A 19509-nucleotide genomic window follows, 5' to 3' on the forward strand; every position below is an offset into this window, starting at 1 on the left:
ATGTCGGCACTAGTACAGTGTATATCCACCTTTCGCAGCAATGCAGGCTGCTATTCTCCCATGGAGACGATCGTAGAGATGCTGGATGTAGTCCTGTGGAACGGCTTGCCATGCCATTTCCACCTGGCGCCTCAGTTGGACCAGCGTTCGTGCTGGACGTGCAGACCGCGTGAGACGACGCTTCATCCAGTCCCAAACATGCTCAATGGGGGACAGATCCGGAGATCTTGCTGGCCAGGGTAGTTGACTTACACCTTCTAGAGCACGTTGGGTGGCACGGGATACATGCGGACGTGCATTGTCCTGTTGGAACAGCAAGTTCCCTTGCCGGTCTAGGAATGGTAGAACGATGGGTTCGATGACGGTTTGGATGTACCGTGCACTATTCAGTGTCCCCTCGACGATCACCAGTGGTGTACGGCCAGTGTAGGAGATCGCTCCCCACACCATGATGCCGGGTGTTGGCCCTGTGTGCCTCGGTCGTATGCAGTCCTGATTGTGGCGCTCACCTGCACGGCGCCAAACACGCATACGACCACCATTGGCACCAAGGCAGAAGCGACTCTCACCGCTGAAGACGACACGTCTCCATTCGTCCCTCCATTCACGCCTGTCGCGACACCACTGGAGGCGGGCTGCACGATGTTGGGGCGTGAGCGGAAGACGGCCTACGGGTGTGCGGGACCGTAGCCCAGCTTCATGGAGACGGTTGCGAATGGTCCTCGCCGATACCCCAGGAGCAACAGTGTCCGTAATTTGCTGGGAAGTGGCGGTGCGGTCCCCTACGGCACTGCGTAGGATCCTACGGTCTTGGCGTGCATCCGTGCGTCGCTGCGGTCCGGTCCCAGGTCGACGGGCACGTGCACCTTCCGCCGACCACTGGCGACAACATCGATGTACTGTGGAGACCTCACGTCCCACGTGTTGAGCAATTCGGCGGTACGTCCACCCGGCCTCCCGCATGCCCACTATACGCCCTCGCTCAAAGTCCGTCAACTGCACATACGGTTCACGTCCACGCTGTCGCGGCATGCTACCAGTGTTAAAAACTGCGATGGAGCTCCGTATGCCACGGCAAACTGGCTGACACTGACGGCGGCGGTGCACAAATGCTGCGCAGCTAGCGCCATTCGACGGCCAACACCGCGGTTCCTGGTGTGTCCGCTGTGCCGTGCGTGTGATCATTGCTTGTACAGCCCTCTCGCAGTGTCCGGAGCAAGTATGGTGGGTCTGCCACACCGGTGTCAATGTGTTCTTTTTTTCATTTCCAGGAGTGTAGGTCGACAGTTGAGAACTAGACGTAAGATTTCAAAATGCTGTCCCGACAAGAGAAAGCGTACTCACGTTAGTAAGGAACGTACTACCGTGGCATCCTAGTGCGAGAACATGTTTGAAATTCCTGGTGCCTTCGTATGATGTGACCCATTTCATTAAAATCGATCATTTAAGTGGCAGTGTACTAGCTGGTAAGTACAACGCGCACAAGTGTGCGACTGACACCCGACAACAAACGAGACTGATGCTTGTATGTTAATGGTAGGTTCAGTCACTGGTGGTAGTCTTCAAAACAGGACCCATCTGAGTATACACAAGTGTGCATGAGGACACGCCTCAGGCAAACCACACCTGAGTTGGTTCGTCCCGCTCCTCAGAATTTGCTACTCGTCGTTTTCCTTGAGCCTGCACGGGCAATGAGATATTTGCCTTCAAGCCAAACCCTGGAACCCGTCTGTACGAAACTGCTCTTCCTACTGGCACTGAAGTGATCGATTTTGATGAAATTTATCACAGCGTAAGGACACATTCCAGGATCGAAAAAAGATTCGCACACCAACAGACCTAATGCGAAAAACCTCATCTTTTGTATCGAGTGAATATGCCACCAAAAAAGTTGCATATCTCAAGATTTGCAAAACGATAATTATGCCATACATACGTACGATCAGAAAAAAGTATTTGAACTACGCTGTTCAGAATTTAAGGCCTCACGTTCACTATTCTATACGGTATATTTATTGAACTCTTTTTGAACGCAGATCATTAGATGAGTATAGGATTTGCAGTTAAGCGTGTCGTCCATGCATGAATTGACCAGTGTCTGTTGAAGGTTGCATAATTGTTTAAATCTATCTATGGGAAGATATTACTACACAGAAAAATGTCTTATTCTGTCACAGATCTCCTGGTAGTCGGTATCATAATTTTTTTATTTAATTTGCCATACCAATGTCTTATCATGTCGTGAAAGTACTTTTCGATACCCATTAATGCATACGGTGTCTCCCATATTCTCCTATTTCTTTGACAACTGCTTTTCTTCCTGTGTAATGACCGCAATAATGCACAATTATTCTCAATTAAAACCAGATAAAATACATACGGCTCTGAACTTCTAGATTTTCTGTGTAGGACAGGAATAATAACAAACATGGTCTTTAAAAAGAAATGTCACTTATTCTTAGAGGAGGTAGTATCGGTCAAAACTACACTGAAGAGCCACAGAAACTGGTACACCTGCCTAATATCGTGCTGGGCCCCAGCGAGCATGCAGAAATGCCGCAACACGACGTGGCGTGGACTCGACTGATGTCTCAAGTACTACTGCAGGGAACTGATACCATGAATCGTCCATGGCCGTCCATAAATCCGTAAGAGTACGAGATGGTGGAGATCTGAACAGCACGTTGCAAGGTATACCAGATATGTTCAGTAATGTTAATGTCTGGGGAGTCTGGTGGCCAGCGGAAGTGTTCAAAACTCAGAAGAGTGTTCCTGGAGCCACTCTGTAGCAATTCTGGATGTGTGGGGAGTCGAATTGTCCTGCCTGAACTGCCCACGTCCGTCTGAATGCACAATGGATATCAACGGATGCAGGTGATCAGACTGGACGCTTACGTGCGTGTCACCCGCCAGTGTCGCATCTAGACGTATCAGGAGTCCCATATCACTCCAACATGCCCCACACAATTACAGAGCCTCCAGAGGATTCTTGGTTTAATGCGATTGTCTCCATACCCGTACACGTCCATCCGCTACATACAATTTGGAACGAGACACGTCCGACCAGGCAACATGTTTCCAGTCGTCATCAGTCCGATGTAAGTGGTGACGGGCCCAGGCGAGGCGTAAAGCTTTGCATCGTGCAGTCATCAAAATGGTTCAAATGGCTCTGAGCACTATGGGACTTAACATCTGAGGTCATCAGTCCCCTAGAACTTAGAACTACTTAAACCTAACTAACCTTAGGACATCACAAACATCCATGCCCGAGGCAGGATTCGAACCTGCGACCGTAGCGGTCGCGCGGTTCCAGACTGAAGCGCCTTTAACCGCGTGGCCGCACTGGCCGGCGTGCAGTCATCGACGGTACACGAGTGGGCTTTCAGGTCCGAAAGCCCGTATCCATGAGTTTTCGTTGAATGGTTCGTACGCTGAACTTGTTGATGGCCCAGCATTGAAATCTGCATTAATATGCGGGAGAGTTGCACTTCTGTCACGTTGAACGATTGTCTTCAGTTCTCGTTGGTCCCGTTCTTGTAGCATCATCTTCCGGCCGCAGAGATCTCGGAGATTTGATGTTTTACCGGATTCCTGATATTTACGGCACACTCGTGAAATGGTCGTATGAGAAAATCCCTACTTCAACGTTACCTTGGAGATACTGTGTCCCATCGCTCGTGCGCCGACTATAGCACCACGTTCAAATGCACTTAAACCTTGATAACTTGCCATTGTAGCAGCAGTAACCAACCTAAAGGTACGTTTACACTGGGATACATGTATCGCGACATGTATGAGCGACATGTCAATTTGACATGTCGCGATACATCACCTCATACAAAAATTCACGGAACTTGTGTGCGGACCCTCGAGCTCATACATGTCGCGTATACATTTTGTATATCGCTTTTTGGCCATATACGCGACATGTATGAGCGACATTTGAACTCGCGCATGCGCAGCACTATCATTTCCTGTCGTCTTGTCGCCTTCCGCTTATTTTGACGATTAGCGCATGCGTAGTACCAGGCTCTTTGGCGGCTGTTTGAGTTTTGGAGGTGCCGACTATCGTTTCGACATTAATGTATCTGCATAGAACATCAAAAAGTGCCATATGCAACATTATTCTTCGTGTTTGCGAGGCCATTGTGCAAGTTTTATTCCAAGAAGTGAAGGTAAAAGTTTTATATATATCAGAGTATGTAATACATGTTATAATTTTTTCATGCATCTGGCACGTATATCAATTTTTTGCTATTATTCCGGCGGCCTCGCGTGATAATGTTGACAACGGATGCCGACAATCGTGTGTGAACGTTGGCATTAGCAATCGCTCGACAATGCAAATGTTTTGCAATGAAATCTTCGTTTGAAGAGGAATCCCCAGTGGCCAAAAAACGGAGTGTTACTGCCAACTGATCCTCTGGTGGAATCGCTTCCCGAAAGTTTGTGTTGGTTTTGGACACAAGAGGAGCCACAAGTGATAACAAACCGCGGAAATCCTCCATACTCATCCTAACATGATTTCTAAAATATGCGCCTCCTTTAGCGTTAATTCGCGAGAAACTCTCTCTGCCACCATTTACGCTTCCTCCGCCCTTTCTTTCTATCATCTTCGAAAAGAGCAAATGTACCAGCACATAAAAATGTGAAATCTTCCAAATCGTTGTCGAAAGCTATCGCACAGTGATACATATCAACCAGTGTAAACGCACGCTAATACATGTATGAGGTTGATACTTGTCAACTCATACAAGTCGCGATACATGTCGCAAAGTCGCATATACATGCATCTCATACATGTGCCGATACAAATGGCAGTGTATACGCACCTTAACAACAGCGCCAGACACTTATCTTACGCAGGCGTTGCCGACCTCAGTGCCGTATTCTGGCTGTTTACATATCTCTGTATTTGAATACGCACGCCTATGACACTTTCTTTGGCGCTTCATTTTAGAAGAAAATTTCCTATAATGATTTGTCCGGAAACTGCTATCTGCTGAGATATGGACCTATCTATCCTGTCATTCTTTTCTGTCTGCGACTGTCCTTAAAAGTCCTAGTAGCCAGGGGGGGGCCATGCTACCCGACCTCATCGAGCAATGATTCGCCCACGAGAAGTTGCGGTGAGGTTCTGCCGCAGGATGTGCAGGAAACTGAGTGATGCCCCGTCACGCATACGTCACATCGTTATCTTTCTGCAGGAGTAATGGTCTGCAATAACGCTGATAATTCATCGCGCAGAAATCAATAATACACAGCACATACTACGAGGCTCGCAGACGCTGAATACTGAACGCCTCAGAGCGGCATTAACAGTTTGCACACTATGCTGAAGAAGACTGCAGGAATTTAAAAGTATTGACGCAGTAAACTTCTGTTCCCACCGATACCTCGAGATTTGCGGACGTGTAAACAACTGATACAGCGACGTCAAATGAATATGCGTACATCATGAAAAACAGATGTAGGGAATCATCTCTTTAAGTGCATTCAGCGGAGTACTTTGAGTCCATGTTTAATATTTACTCAGTAATTAGCTGCATAAACAGTCGACAAAAGTATTTAACTGCAACGAAGTAACATTGGAACTGTTTATTCGTTCGTTTCAGAGACTTTTTATTATTTATTAGAGAAAAAACATAATGGCACTACCCACCTACCCTCCGTAATAATGTATCTCACTCTTTTCAGCATTGTAGAAACTGTAAATAAGGTGTAATAAGTTTCACCAATTCGTTGAAATGTTCCTAGTGCATAAACAAAAAATTTCCGTAGTTCTCTGCTTCTGCTCCAAGTTCTCTTAGCACGTTAGTGTGGCCTTCCAACCCACTTTTTCGCCCACCGCCGCTTCCTCCTGTTGCTCTTCTTGCAGCACGACTCCAACCGATCGCAGTACATGCTAGTTCCGCATCATCGAGCGCCCACATGTTCGCTACAGAATTCTACTTGACGAGTTACGGGCATAAATACTGCGCAGCGATGTTGTGGCGTTCTTGGCCTGGCACTGACACAGCATTATTGCACAATAAATACTGAGTGTGTGAGGTCCCATTTAATCTGCTCGGTAAAGTGTATGGTTCTGTCACCCACAACTCGTTCTCATCCTGATGCCTCACCTCCACGATAGCTCGAGGATTTGCATCTTCCCGCAAGGGCATACTGTGGCAGTTTACTACGCCGACTCCTGTGACCACCTGCACCATTCAATACCACACATTATCTCGTTACTAGCAAAATGGTCCTTATTTCAACAGGCACTGGTTGCTGGACGTACAGTTATAAGAAATTTTCTTCTAGTTTCGTGGAATACTATTTTCTGTAGGAATACGTGGCACTTCCTCTTACTTTAAAGAGAGCCTGTTGACAGACCGCTAACGATACGGACACATCAGAAAGCAACTGAAAATAAAAATAAAAATATTTCATAATAAAATTTGAGATGTGGTACCATTGCGTGCCGGCCGTTGTGGCCGAGCGGTTCTAGGCGCTTCAGTCCAGAACCGCGCGGCCGCTACGGTCGCAGGTTCGAATCCTGCCTCGGGCATGGAAGTGTGTGATGTCCATAGGCTAGTTAGGTTTGAGTAGTTCTACGTTCTAGGGTACTGATGATGTCAGATGTTAAGTCTCATAGTGCTCAGAGCCATTTGAACCATTTGTACCACTGCGTGTAACAGGAGTTCTGAGAGTTAAAGGTCCCGGGTTCCAATATGTCTTTTGGTGAATATGTGCTAATACCTTCTAGTGGGAGTCGAAAATCACTCTACTAATCGATGTTTCTTTCACTGTTGGTGTGGATGGCGGTTAGCTTTTGTTACATGATAATTTAATGGAACCCTGGTTACTATTGTCCTCTGGTGAAGATGTGCTAATATCTCCTCGTGGGAGTCAACATCCATTTACTAATCGATGTTTCCTTCACCCTCAGTGAGAATGTCGATTATGTTTTGTTACACGGTAATGAAATGGAACTCGGGGTGCTATATGCCCTCTGATGAATATCCCTTTACTAATCGATGTTTTCTTCGCCCTTGAAGAGAATGGCGATTACCTTTTGTTACACGATGATGCTCCTGTTCCATCCCACTGTCGACAGGGCGATCACAAGCATGGTGGTGAAAGCAAGGATGGTTTGCGGTTATATCGGTATTATTCCATGCCAGTTTAACCTTACTGCTAAGACCGCTATAAATAAACGGTTTCTGAAATCAACAATTTTTATTCCTATTGTTCACTGAGTAAACGTAAGATCCGAACAAAAATTGGAAATTTTGACTGTTTCATTTTCAAAATACATAGACTCAAAATATTTAATTAAATAGGTAAATAGAAGAAAACTTAGTCTGTCTATCGTTCTTTTCTTGGAAAGTAATTACTGTCCGAGTACTACAAAAATCTACTGTCTAGTATTACCTATAATGTTTTGAAACACTGCTCAAAAATCATGCTGTAAACGCGGATTGTACCACTATTTGGACATTCCGAATTGTCAGTGGTAAAGGGTGAAAAATGACGTTGAAAGAACTCTGTTTTTCGTTTTAAATTATCCTTTTTCAAAGGCTACAAGTAGATAAAGGCATATTACATACACACAGGCACCAGATCAGCTACTTTATATTTTTATTTATTCTATGAATGAATTGCTATGTTTTTATTTATCACTGCTACCATCATTTCCTTCCTCTGTTATTATTTCATAGAAATGGCAGACAATTCTTTAATCTTTTAAAGCAAACGGAGCATTGTACTTCATTGCCATGTCATTTGGTAAAAATATTTCCAGACTAGGGTCGGTGCTATTCTGCAATACGACGGATGTATGGCGACGAGAAACTACCGACTAGATCAGTCTTGCACACTGCACGCACACACTCGACAATAAGGACACTATTGTCTCAGCAATGCTGTACCAATTCTTATTCCATGTATTTGTTGTTCGTTTCTGTCGCTTTTCTCATTTTCTATAATAATGTAATATTCCATACTAATGCAAATTTGACGAATAAAAATTACTCCTTTCATCTAGAAAATCTTTATTTCAAAACGATAAAATTTAGCACTGCTGCTATCGTTAATTGATATTTCGGTTTATTACTTGTTTATTAGTTAAAGAAAATATTTGTCGCGACCAAGACCAAAAAATACCGAAAAATACCGGTTATTCAGAACTAAAATAGCGGTATCGGCTTTAGCCGGTCGGCTTTTTCCGTCCTTAGGCGACAGCTCCCTGTACTCGCCCAACCTTCCAGGTCATCGATACGCCCGGCGCAGCCGTTCGCAGCCACAGTGGTGAATGTGTACATTCAGTTTCTCGAATAAAATGACTTTGAGATTCACTAATGTTAGTGGCGATAGAGAATGTGGTCAGCTAATGAGAAGGATGCCACATGCTCATGGGATTAATAAATGCGCGCATAGAAAATGAAGGTCGTCAATCCACAGGCTTACTATATAAGCTGATTTGTCACACACAGGTACCTGAATTTTGTCAAGCAGTTAATGATTGTTTATCTGTATGTAGAAGCAGCTCTATTTACATGCAATGGAAAGGTGAGCTTTTTAAAATTTCATTCGATATCCGTGAAAGACTAATAAGGCAAATATTTAAAGGAAAATATTTTCCGTACGAAATATATACAGGGTGAGTCACCTAACATTACCGCTGGATATATGTCGTAAACCACATCAAATACTGACGAATCGATTCCACAGACCGAACGTGAGGAGAGGGGCTAGTGTAATTGGTTAATACAAACCATAAAAAAATGCACGGAAGGATGTTTTTTAACACAAACCTACGTTTTTTTTAAATGGAACCCCGTTAGTTTTGTTAGCACATCTGAACATATAAACAAATACGAAATCAGTGCCGTTTGTTGCATTGTAAAATGTTAATTACATCCGGAGATATTGTAACCTAAAGTTGACGCTTGAGTACCACTCCTCCGCTGTTCGATCGTGTGTATCAGAGAGCACCGAATTACGTAGGGATCCAAAGGGAACGGTGATGGACCTTAGGTACAGAAAAGACTGGAACAGCAGATTACGTCCACATGCTAACACCTTTTTATTGGTTTTTTTCACTGACGCACATGCACATTACCATGAGGGGTGAGGTACACGTTCGACGGGCGTTTCATAGGACGTGGAGGACGCATAAATTGGCCAGCCCGTTTCCTGATCTTACACCTCTGGACTTCTTTCCGTGGGGTACGTTAAAGGAGAATGTGTACCGTGATGTGCCTACAACCCCAGAGGATATGAAACAACGTATTGTGGCAGACTGCGGCGACATTACACCAGGTGTACTGCGGCGTGTACGGCATTCATTACGCCAGAGATTGCAATTGTGTGCAGTAAATGATGGCCTCCACATTGAACATATGTTGGCCTGACATGTCGGGACACACTCTATTCCACTCCGTAATTGAAAACGGAAACCACGTGTGTACGTGTACCTCACCCCTCACGGTAATGTACATGTACGTCAGTGAAAAACAATAAAAAGGTGTTAGCATGTGGACGTAATGTGCTGTTCCAGTCTCTTCTGTACCTAAAGGTCCATCACCGTTCCCTTTGGATCCCTACGTAATTCGGTGCTCTCCGATACACACGATCGAACAGCGGTGGAGTGGTACTCAAGCGTCAACTTTAGGTTACAATATCTCCGGATGTAATTAACATTTTACAATGCAACAAACGGCACTGATTACGTATTTGTTTATATGTTCAGATGTGTTAACAAAACGGGGTTCCATTTAAAAAAACGTAGGTTTGTGTTAAAAAACATCCTTCCGTGCATTTTTTTATGGTTTGTATTAACCAATTACACTAGCCCCTCTCCTCAAGTTCGGTCTGTGGAATCGATTCGTAAGTATCTGATGTGGTTTACGAAATATATCCAGCGGTAACGTTAGGTGACTCACCCTGTATATATCTTGTTTCAGAAATGTTGGTCAATATTCAGAGTTTTGACAGGAATGATCATTCGAAACAAAAAAGTAGAGTAAACATGGGCTCTAAAACACATACCTTACGAGCTGTGAGCAATTCTTGATCTTCAGTACTGTGAAACAAATCACTTGTACTGCAAGCTCTTTGCCCCCCATATTTTGGGAAGTGGTAGTATGGGTCAAAACAAGAAAAAAATGATGCAGCGGAACAAGAGAAAGATGTCCAGTAAACATGTGCTCTAAAATGCATACCTTGACAGCTATGAATACCTGTTCGTCTTCGCTGCTTTGAATCACAGCTCTTCTAATGAACAAATGCTCATAGCGCTTAAGGTACGCATTTTGGATTTTGGAGCACATGTTTTGATCCGTATTACCACTTCCCAAAACATGGGAAGAAAAGAGCATGCAGTACAAGAGATTTGTTTCACAATATTGAAGATCAAGAATTGCTCATAGCTCTTAAGGTATGCGTTTTAGAACCCATTCTTACTTGAATTTTTTGTTTCGAATGGTCTTTCCTGTCATATCTCTGAATATTGACCATCGTTTATGAAACATCCTGTATATGTAAAAGTTGGGGCATGTTTTCAGGGAAGTGGATGTGAATCTGCACTCGGTAGGCCACCTTCAACGTCCCATTCAGCAGGAAAGCTACTTTATTCGCAGAAAATCTGTTTTACTGTAAGTATTACTGTCTCAACATACAACTCCTTCTGCTGTTTACCATACAGCATTAGAAAGATGTATGGTTCCATCGAAAAATGCTATCATTGTTTCTGTATTTCTGTAGATAAAAAAAGTTCTTATCACTAATCAAACAGCTAAATACTAACCCGTTTTCGTAATTCCGTTTCCATAGAACCTCGTTTCGAAAACTGATTACAAAATATTGACGGTATTAAGACTTAACGATTAACGCAATGTAAGCTTCAATGGTGGTTGTGAGTGGTTTGATAAAACATGTACGAAACAAACAACTGTAAAATAAAGGGACGTTTTTTAAGATTACTGTTTCTAATGCGATGAGGCGTGCCATATTGCCAATCTTTAAGTTATACTTCCTCCACAATGGAATGAAATATGGCTCTGCATCTGGCTTTAAAACTACTTTCGATTTGTTGACTATGTTTGCTACACAGAAATGTATGACATAACATGCAGTGAATGTAAAGTACCCAGCAACCATATATTCCATTGCAAATTCTTCACCTTGTATGTGGTAAACTTTTAACTTGGAGGCATCATAACAGCTACGATCAACAAAGGAAAGGAAACTAATCCATTACCAAGCAGTAACGTGAAACTATAAGACACGAAAGATGTTTTTAACTAAACAATCGCGTAGTGAGGAAAATATGAAGGGCTTATTTCAATAGTGGTACTTTCCATTTTTGTTCATTGTGAGATACAGAGTCCGAAAGTTAAATGAGCGCTGAAAAATCTGCAGTTGAGAGACCAGAAATATCCAAGCATATGAGTTCTTGCTAGAGATGAATCTTTCTGTTTGGATTATTAATTGTAGAAGCATTATAGGCAGAAAGGTGGAGATAATGGACTTGTACCAGAATTGAAATAAGCCCTTCATATACGAATCTGAAAATAGTGTTTTCTGTTTAATAGGTAGAAACTAAAGCTTTTACGGAATACTAACTTCAGTAACAGATGTAACTTTGTATTAGTTGTGTAGAAGATTTTATATAGGTCTGTACCAACATCTGCTGTTGTTTGCTCTACAATCCAAATAATGCAAAATCCACTCTGGGTATCTGCCTTGTTTTCGTGTAAACTGCATGTGCCAATAAGCCTGTTCATGTACTTGCAATACATACAACACGAGAAGGACTGTGATTGGTCGATGCACCGCCGCTAGCACTCGACCCAAAGAGAGGTCGATCAAAAAAGTAATTGAGAACTTCAGCAATCGTGAATAATTTAATGATTATAAAGAATCCGCCTCCATTGCCAATAGAAACCAGATGTTGACCTAGGTTTTGGCATGGATAACCACGCCTTCTTCAGAACACACTAAAACTACAAACTATCTACAGAGGCATGGTCCAACATTAATACAGAACGCCCAAAAGGGCAAAAGACTCGCATAAAATGTAAAATAAACGGTACATGTGTACCATGTCAATAGCTGTACTTAGCTCAAACGTGAGAAGCGTGCTTCCACATCCCAGCCAACGTTCGGTGGGCTGCGGGCTCTCAGGTAAACTCATAAAAGTAATTTTAATCGACGTTTACCGCCCCCAATGGGGGGCAGATGAAATGGGTACTCACATGCAAGTAGAGGAAGTAGATAGCAGAGCAGCGAAGTAGATAGAGTGGGCACTCACACAGAAGTGGAGGGAGTGGGTACTCACATAGAAGTCGAGGAGTAGACAGCAGAGTAGTCCGAGTGGGTAGTTGATGAAATAGAGGGAGTAGGTAGTGGAGTGGAGTGGAGGAATAGGTAGAGTGGACATTCACTTAAAAAGAGATGGAATAGATAGAGTGGGTAGTCATACTGTATAGAAGTAGAGGGAGCAGATAGCAGAGTACCAGAGTAGATGGAGTCAGTACTCACGTAGAAGTAGAGGGAGCAGATAGAGTGGGTACTCACATAGAAGTAGAGTAAGTAGACAGGAGAGCAGCAAAGTAGATGGAGCAGGTACATAGAAGTAGAGAGAGTAGATGATGGAGTGGATACAGTGGGTACTCATATAGAAGTAGACGGAGTAGATAGCAGAGTAGATGGAGTCAGTGACTCACGTAGAAGTAGATTGGATTGCATTGTTTGGGGACGGAGACTAGACAGTGAGGTCATCGGTCTCATCGGATTAGGAAAGGATGGGGAAGGCAGTTGCTCGTGCCCTTTCAAAGGAACCATCCCGGCATTTGTCTGAAGTGATTTAGGGAAATCACGGAAAACCTAAATCTGGATGGGTAGATGTAGAGGGAGCAGATAGAGTGGGTACTCATATAGAAGTAGAGTAAGTAGATAGTGGAGCAGCAGAGTAGATGGAGCAGGTATGTAGAAGTAGAGGGAGCAGATAGAGTGGGTACTCACATAAAAGTAGAGTAAGTAGATAGCAGAGCAGCAGAGTAGATGGAGCAGGTATGTAGAAGTAGAGGGAGTAGATGGCGGAGTAGATACAGTGGGTACTCATATAGAAGTAGAGGGAGTAGGTAGCAGATGGAGTCAGTGACTCATGTAGAAGTAGAGGGAGCAGATAGAGTGGGTACTCACATAAAAGTAGAGTAAGTAGATAGCAGAGCAGCAGAGTAGATGGAGCAGTTATGTAGAAGTAGAGGGAGTAGATGGTGGAGTGGATACAGTGAGTTCTCATATAGAAGTAAAGGGAGTAGGTAGCAGAGTAGATGGAGTCAGTGACTCAAGTAGAAGTAGAGGGAGCAGATAGAGTGGGTACTCACATAAAAGTAAAGTAGATAGCAGAGCAGCAGAGTAGATGGAGCAGGTACGTAGAAGTAGAGGGAGTAGATGGTGGAGTGGATACAATGGGTACTCATATAGAAGTAGAGGGAGTAGGTAGCAGACGGAGTCAGTGACTCATGTAGAAGTAGAGGGAGCAGATAGAGTGGGTACTCACATAAAAGTAGAGTAAGTAGATAGCAGAGCAGCAGAGTAGATGGAGCAGGTATGTAGAAGTAGAGGGAGTAGATGGAGGAGTAGATACAGTGGGCACTCATATAAAAGCAGAGGGAGTAGGTAGCAGAGTAGTTCGAATGGGTAGTCGATGAAGTAGAGGGAGTAGATAGTGGAGTGGAGGAGTAGGTAGAGTGGACATTCACGTAGAAGTAGATGGAATAGATAGACTGGGTACTCATATTGTATAGAAGTAGAGGGAGTAGATAGTAGAGTAGTGTAGGGAGTAAGTAGCAGAGTAGATGGAGTCAGTGACTCACATAGAAGTACAGGGAGCAGATAGAGTGGATACTCACATAAAAGTAGAGTAAGTTAATAGCGGAGCAGCAGAGTAGATGGAGCAGGTACTCACGTAGAAGTAGAGGGAGACGGGGTGCGTCTTGGCGGGCACGCAGGCGAGCGTGTCGGAATGGCAGCAGCCGGTGTCGTCGGCGCACTGGTGCAGCGACGCGCAGTGCGGGATGTAGCGCTTGTTGGGCTGCGGGAACACGTCCTTGACGCGCACCAGCCGCGGCACCGGCCACCGGCACTCGTGTTCGCGGTTCACGCGGAGCGCGTTCTCCACCGCCAGCCGCACCTCGTCTGCAACACGACAGCACGGGACGAACCTGAAGAGAGGCGCTTGTAGAATGGAAATGAGGGACTGATCAGGGTAAGGCTTCTAAATGGACGATGTAACATTTCATCCCGATAAGTATATGAGACAGTCGAAATACACTCAGACTTCAAGAAGAATATAATAATTCCCATCTCAAAGAAAGCAGGCGTTGACAGATGTGAAAATTACCGAACTATCAGTTTAATAAGTCACGGCTGCAAAATACTAACGCCAATTCTTTACAGACGAATGGAAAAACTGGTAGATGCCGACCTCGGGGAAGATCAGTTTGAATTCCGTAGAAATATTGGAACACGTGAGGCAATACTGACCCTATGACTTGTCTTAAAACATAGATTAAGGAAAGGCAAACCTACGTATGTAGCATTTGTAGACATAGAGAAAGCTTTTGACGAGGTTAACTGGAATACTCTCCTTCAAATTCTAAAGGTGGCAGGGATAAAATACAGGGATCGAAAGGCTATTTACAATTTGTACAGAAAACAGATGGCAGTTATAAGAGTCGAGGGGCATGAAAGGGAAGCAGTGGTTGGGAAGGGAGTGAGACAGGGTTGTAGCCTATCCCCCATGTTATTCAATGTGTACATTGGGCAAAGCAGTAAAGGAAACGAAAGAAAAGTTCGGAGTAGGAATTAAAATCCATGGAGAAGAAATAAAAACTTTGAGGGTCGCCGATGGCATTGTAATTGTGTCAGAGACAGCAAAGGACTTGGAAGAGCAGTTGAACGGAATGGACAGTGTCTTGAAAGGAGGATATAAGATGAACATCAACAAAGCCACAACGAGGATAATGGAATGCAGTCGAATTAAATCGTGCTATGCTGAGGGAATTAGATTAGGAAATGAGACGCTTAAAGTAGTAAAGGAGTTTTGCTATTTTCGGAGCAAAATAACTGATGATTGTCGAAGTAGAGAGGATATAAAATGTAGACAGGCAATGGCAAGGAAAGCGTTTCTGAAGCAGAGAAATTTGTTAACATCGAGTATAGATTTAAGCGTCAGGAACTCGTTTCTGAAAGCATTTGTATGGAGTGTAGCCAAGTATGGAAGTGAAACATTAACAATAAATCTTTTGGACAAGAAGAGAATAGAAGCATTCGAAATGTGCTGCTACAGAAGAATGCTGAAGATCAGATGGGTAGATCACATAACTAATGAGGAGGTATTGAATAGGATTGGGGAGAAGAGGAGTTTGTGGCACAACTTGACTAGAAGAAGGGATCGATTGGTAGGACGTGTTCTAAGACATCAAGGGATCACAAATTTAGTGCTGGAGGGCAGCGTGGAGGGTAAAAATCGTAGAAGGAGACCAAGAGATGAATACACTAAGCAGATTCAGAGGGATGTAGGTTGCAGTAAGTACTGGGAGATGAAGAAGCTTGCACGGGATAGAGTAGCATGGAGAGTTGCATCAAACCAGTTTCTGTACTGAAGACCACAACAACAACAACAACAACAGCAACAAGTGTACATAAAGTTAAACATCAAACAAAGTAAGGGAGTATTAGGTATAGATACAAATGCGTCTAAGAAGTCTGATGAATAGCCTCAGAAAATCAAGGAAATAAAGAGTTAGAAACAACCCTTCAAAGTAATCACCATTAACTAAAACACACTTCTGACCGCGGTCGCATACCTGTTCGAAACTGTCAGCAAACGATTCATCTGCATAATCTATCATATGCCGCAAGCCACCTTAAGGTTTGTGGTGGAGAGTACTTTTTTTTTACCAGTAACTGAGCCCTCCAACCCTGTTCCATTCGCGAATAGCTCGTAGGAAGAATGATTGTTGATAAGCTTCCTGTAGTGGCTCTGATTTCTTCAGTTTTCCTCAAGGTCATTACGCAAGACGTATGCAGGGGAAAGTAATACAGAGGGGTCCAAAAAATGTATCTACAGTTAACTAGTCCATAACTGGCAAACTAATTGACGGAGTTGTCTCATCTTGGTAGTATAATTGTTTGTAGTTCCGGCAATCGCCACACAAGCGTTCTATTGCGTTGTTTTGTTCCTGATCATCTGACTTTAGACCATTTACTTGCATAGAACACCGAGTGAAATTTTAACGTCCACTGATTTATGGTCGGTACCGAACGCAAAAAGTTGACATCAATGTCATGGTCAGTGACATATCAAGACGTTTCACTCTGTACTTTGGAGTATAAATACTGTTACGACGGATCGAACTCATTTATATTTTTCGTATATTAATAAGTGATAATGGAGATCCGTAAATAATAAAAATATACTTGTTGCATGGAGCGATTGTGGTGTTCTCGCGCCGCAGGAGGAGTAGAGATTGCCCAACTCTGGCGTTGCTGAGGACGAAGCTCTCTCCTGCTTTTAGACGTTAAGCCACCTGCCTTGAGTGAGCGGAACGCCGCAAGTACCATGAAAGCAATCGGAGATTGTTGCCGTAGTAGCGGCGCGGTGCTGTAGACCGACTAACAGCGAGCGTTGTGCCGCAGAAGAACTTCATGTCTTACAGGGAACGCCGTACAACCGGTCACGCATTTCCATTACAGATGTTTATAGGGACGTTTCCAGTGCTTGCCACAGCACTGGGCTCTTGTCATCAGTGCTACGAACTATACATGAATACGTCAACATGGAAACTAAAAGAAAGGCATTGAAATTTTTCTCTTTATTCGCGTTGCAGTCGCTAAAACGAATTGTAGCAAGGCGATTCATTGATTATCAGTTCAAAATAATCTATCTTGATTTTTAAATCAGTACCAGTTTTTAAGAAATTGTAAGGCTTATTCTCTCTATGGTATTTACGTAACTTCCACAAGTATTTGTAACTTATATTTCCTAAGTGTTCTTCTCATTGTGGCTTTTTTATGTATAATTGCTCGCATGCACAAAAATATATTGCTAAAAAAGAGCTGCAGGTGCCTATTACTTGTTTCGACCGCAAAATAGTCATTACTTGTAGAAGATTCTACAGTGTTCCAGAATTCCTGTTGTGGAGGAGACTCAGTACAGCACACCCATGTTCAGAAATACGCCATTTGCAAGATAAACGACTTTGAACTGTGGAAGGAAATACACTCTGACAGACGTCGGTGTCTCGTATCACTTTCTGTCTTGTGTGAAGTCGTTCACATGCCCTCAGAGAACAACCTCATGTACATCAGTTATGTTCGAGAAAGACGGTGCATTACAGAATTTTGCAAAAACAGACATAATGTCTGATAGGATAGCCGCAATCTGTGATTTTACAATGTTACATATAATCCGTCTTGATTGCAAAATGTTTATTCATATGACCCGTTTCGGTTCCTCTAGAACCATCTTCAGATCTGATATTTCGGTTACAGGAGTAACCTGTCCAAATACAGCAAGTTTCACATGTGACGCAGAATGTGAAAGTTGCTGTATTTGGACGGGTTACTCCTGTAACCGAAATATCAGATCTGAAGATGGTTCTAGAGGAACCGAAACGGGTCTTATGAATAAACATTTTGCAATCAAGACGGATTATAAATAGCATTACAGAATGGCTGAGAACGTGTTTCCCGTACACACCGACGTGTTGCTCATCAATGGTGAAACTGGACGAAGATCAGCGCAACCGTGATTTGGGATGCGGAAAACCCACACCCTACACACCCCCATCGATTTCATCATCGTTTCTGTATTAATGTGAGGGCTAGTATTATCCATGCTAATCTACTGCCCTGTCTAACGGGTCACAGCTACTTGGCCTTCCTGAAAGGCGTACTGGTGCGGCATTTGGGGGATGTGGCACTGTGTATTCACCCGACGATGTGGTTCCAGCAACGACCGCCAACATGGGGACAAGTGGATAGGTTGTAGTGGACCGATTCGTTGACCACTGCGATCATCCGATTTAACACTTCTGGACCTATGTGGAGAGTAGTGTTTACGAGAGTCCTGTGGGGTCACAGAACGATCTCCTTGCCCGTGGGTAATGGTTCAAAATGGCTCTGAGCACTATGGGACTCAACTGCTGAGGTCATTAGTCCCCTAGAACTTAGAACTAGTTAAACCTAACTAACCTAAGGACATCACACACATCCATGCCCGAGGCAGGATTCGAACCTGCGACCGTAGCGGTCGTGCGGTTCCAGACTGTAGCGCCTAGAACCGCTCGGCCACCCCGGCCGGCGACAGTGTTAATTATTCTGATTGCGTTTAAACACACATGGTAAGATCTTGCAAATGTCATAATAATAAACCGCATTTTTAAGAAGATATAAATTGCTTTATTTTCGTAAGCAGGTAACTCCACAATGTAGCTTCTTTGAAAGTAGCCATACACGTCTTAAAAACGACGAAGACTTCGCCGTATCTTTTTGATGTACAGCGCAATAGCGGAAGCATACTAAAACTTCGTAATCTACTTTCCTTATCCACAGTCCTTTTTATCCCATATAGATCTGAAATATCCCAAGTAGTGATGTAGTTGCAGACGCGAATACTCACAAAATAATTGTGTATGCGCAGCATAACAGTAGAAAATAAACGGCGAAAATAATCGATTTTACTGATCTGTTTAAATTTAAATAACAGGCGATACACTAGTATGAAGCATCCGGGAAGAGTTCACATATTATGAGCAACATAAATGCACTAGCTGAGTCAGAAGTATTTGGCGGTTAGTTGCTCATAGTGCTCTGCAGAAAATAAGTGGCAAATAATTTTAAACTGGTTTCGGAACGACCTTCCAGTAATATGTTAGAAACACTCTTAAAGCCTTTCTAAAATAGTGCTCTGATTTCCAGCTGTTGAATCTTAAATTTCTATCACTGATGTGTGTGATGTTTATTTCTTTTTTGCGGCGACATTCCAGAATATATGTTTCACGGAACTCTTGCGGCGTCAAATTTGTCACTCTCGAGTTTTCGGAGACTTTCTCTGCCGTTATCGTCAGGAGATGTTTCAGTTGGTCGAATTACAGGGTAGTTATAATTAAACTTTCCCTACTTAACACCTCATAATACGGAACCTAATTACCGTACGAGTACCAAACTTGCTAGCATTAATGTCCAGCACAAGGGAAAGAGAAATAATGCAAAATCCATTCAATTGAAACACTTTGGGTGCTACTACGGAACATTGTACCCTTACGTACTGTACTGGTACAAAAGTGGCTCAGTATGGTGCCCATCATTATCCAGAAGAGTCTGAAAGCGCAGGATTGCATTCTGCACAGCAGAACGAAACTTGTCCGTAAGTATGCTGGCTACCTCTCTTAATACGCTGCACTTCAGATCAGAAAATGTGTGATGTTCCCCTGGTAAGCCCTATCATTC

At 43.5% G+C, this 19509-nt stretch overlaps 1 protein-coding gene across 1 annotated transcript in view; it reads right to left on the reverse strand.

The window, feature by feature from the left end:
• The window catches only part of LOC126092161 (uncharacterized), a 1357798-nt gene that overhangs the window by 485751 nt on the left and 852538 nt on the right, over positions 1 to 19509 (reverse strand). Inside the window, exon 3 of the mRNA XM_049907632.1 lies at positions 13961 to 14190. Coding sequence (XP_049763589.1) covers positions 13961 to 14190 — 230 coding nt within the window. The remainder of the gene's footprint in view (positions 1 to 13960; positions 14191 to 19509) is intronic.

The sequence above is a fragment of the Schistocerca cancellata genome, chromosome 7 (assembly GCF_023864275.1).
Source record: "Schistocerca cancellata isolate TAMUIC-IGC-003103 chromosome 7, iqSchCanc2.1, whole genome shotgun sequence".
Taxonomy (NCBI): Eukaryota; Metazoa; Arthropoda; class Insecta; order Orthoptera; family Acrididae; genus Schistocerca; species Schistocerca cancellata.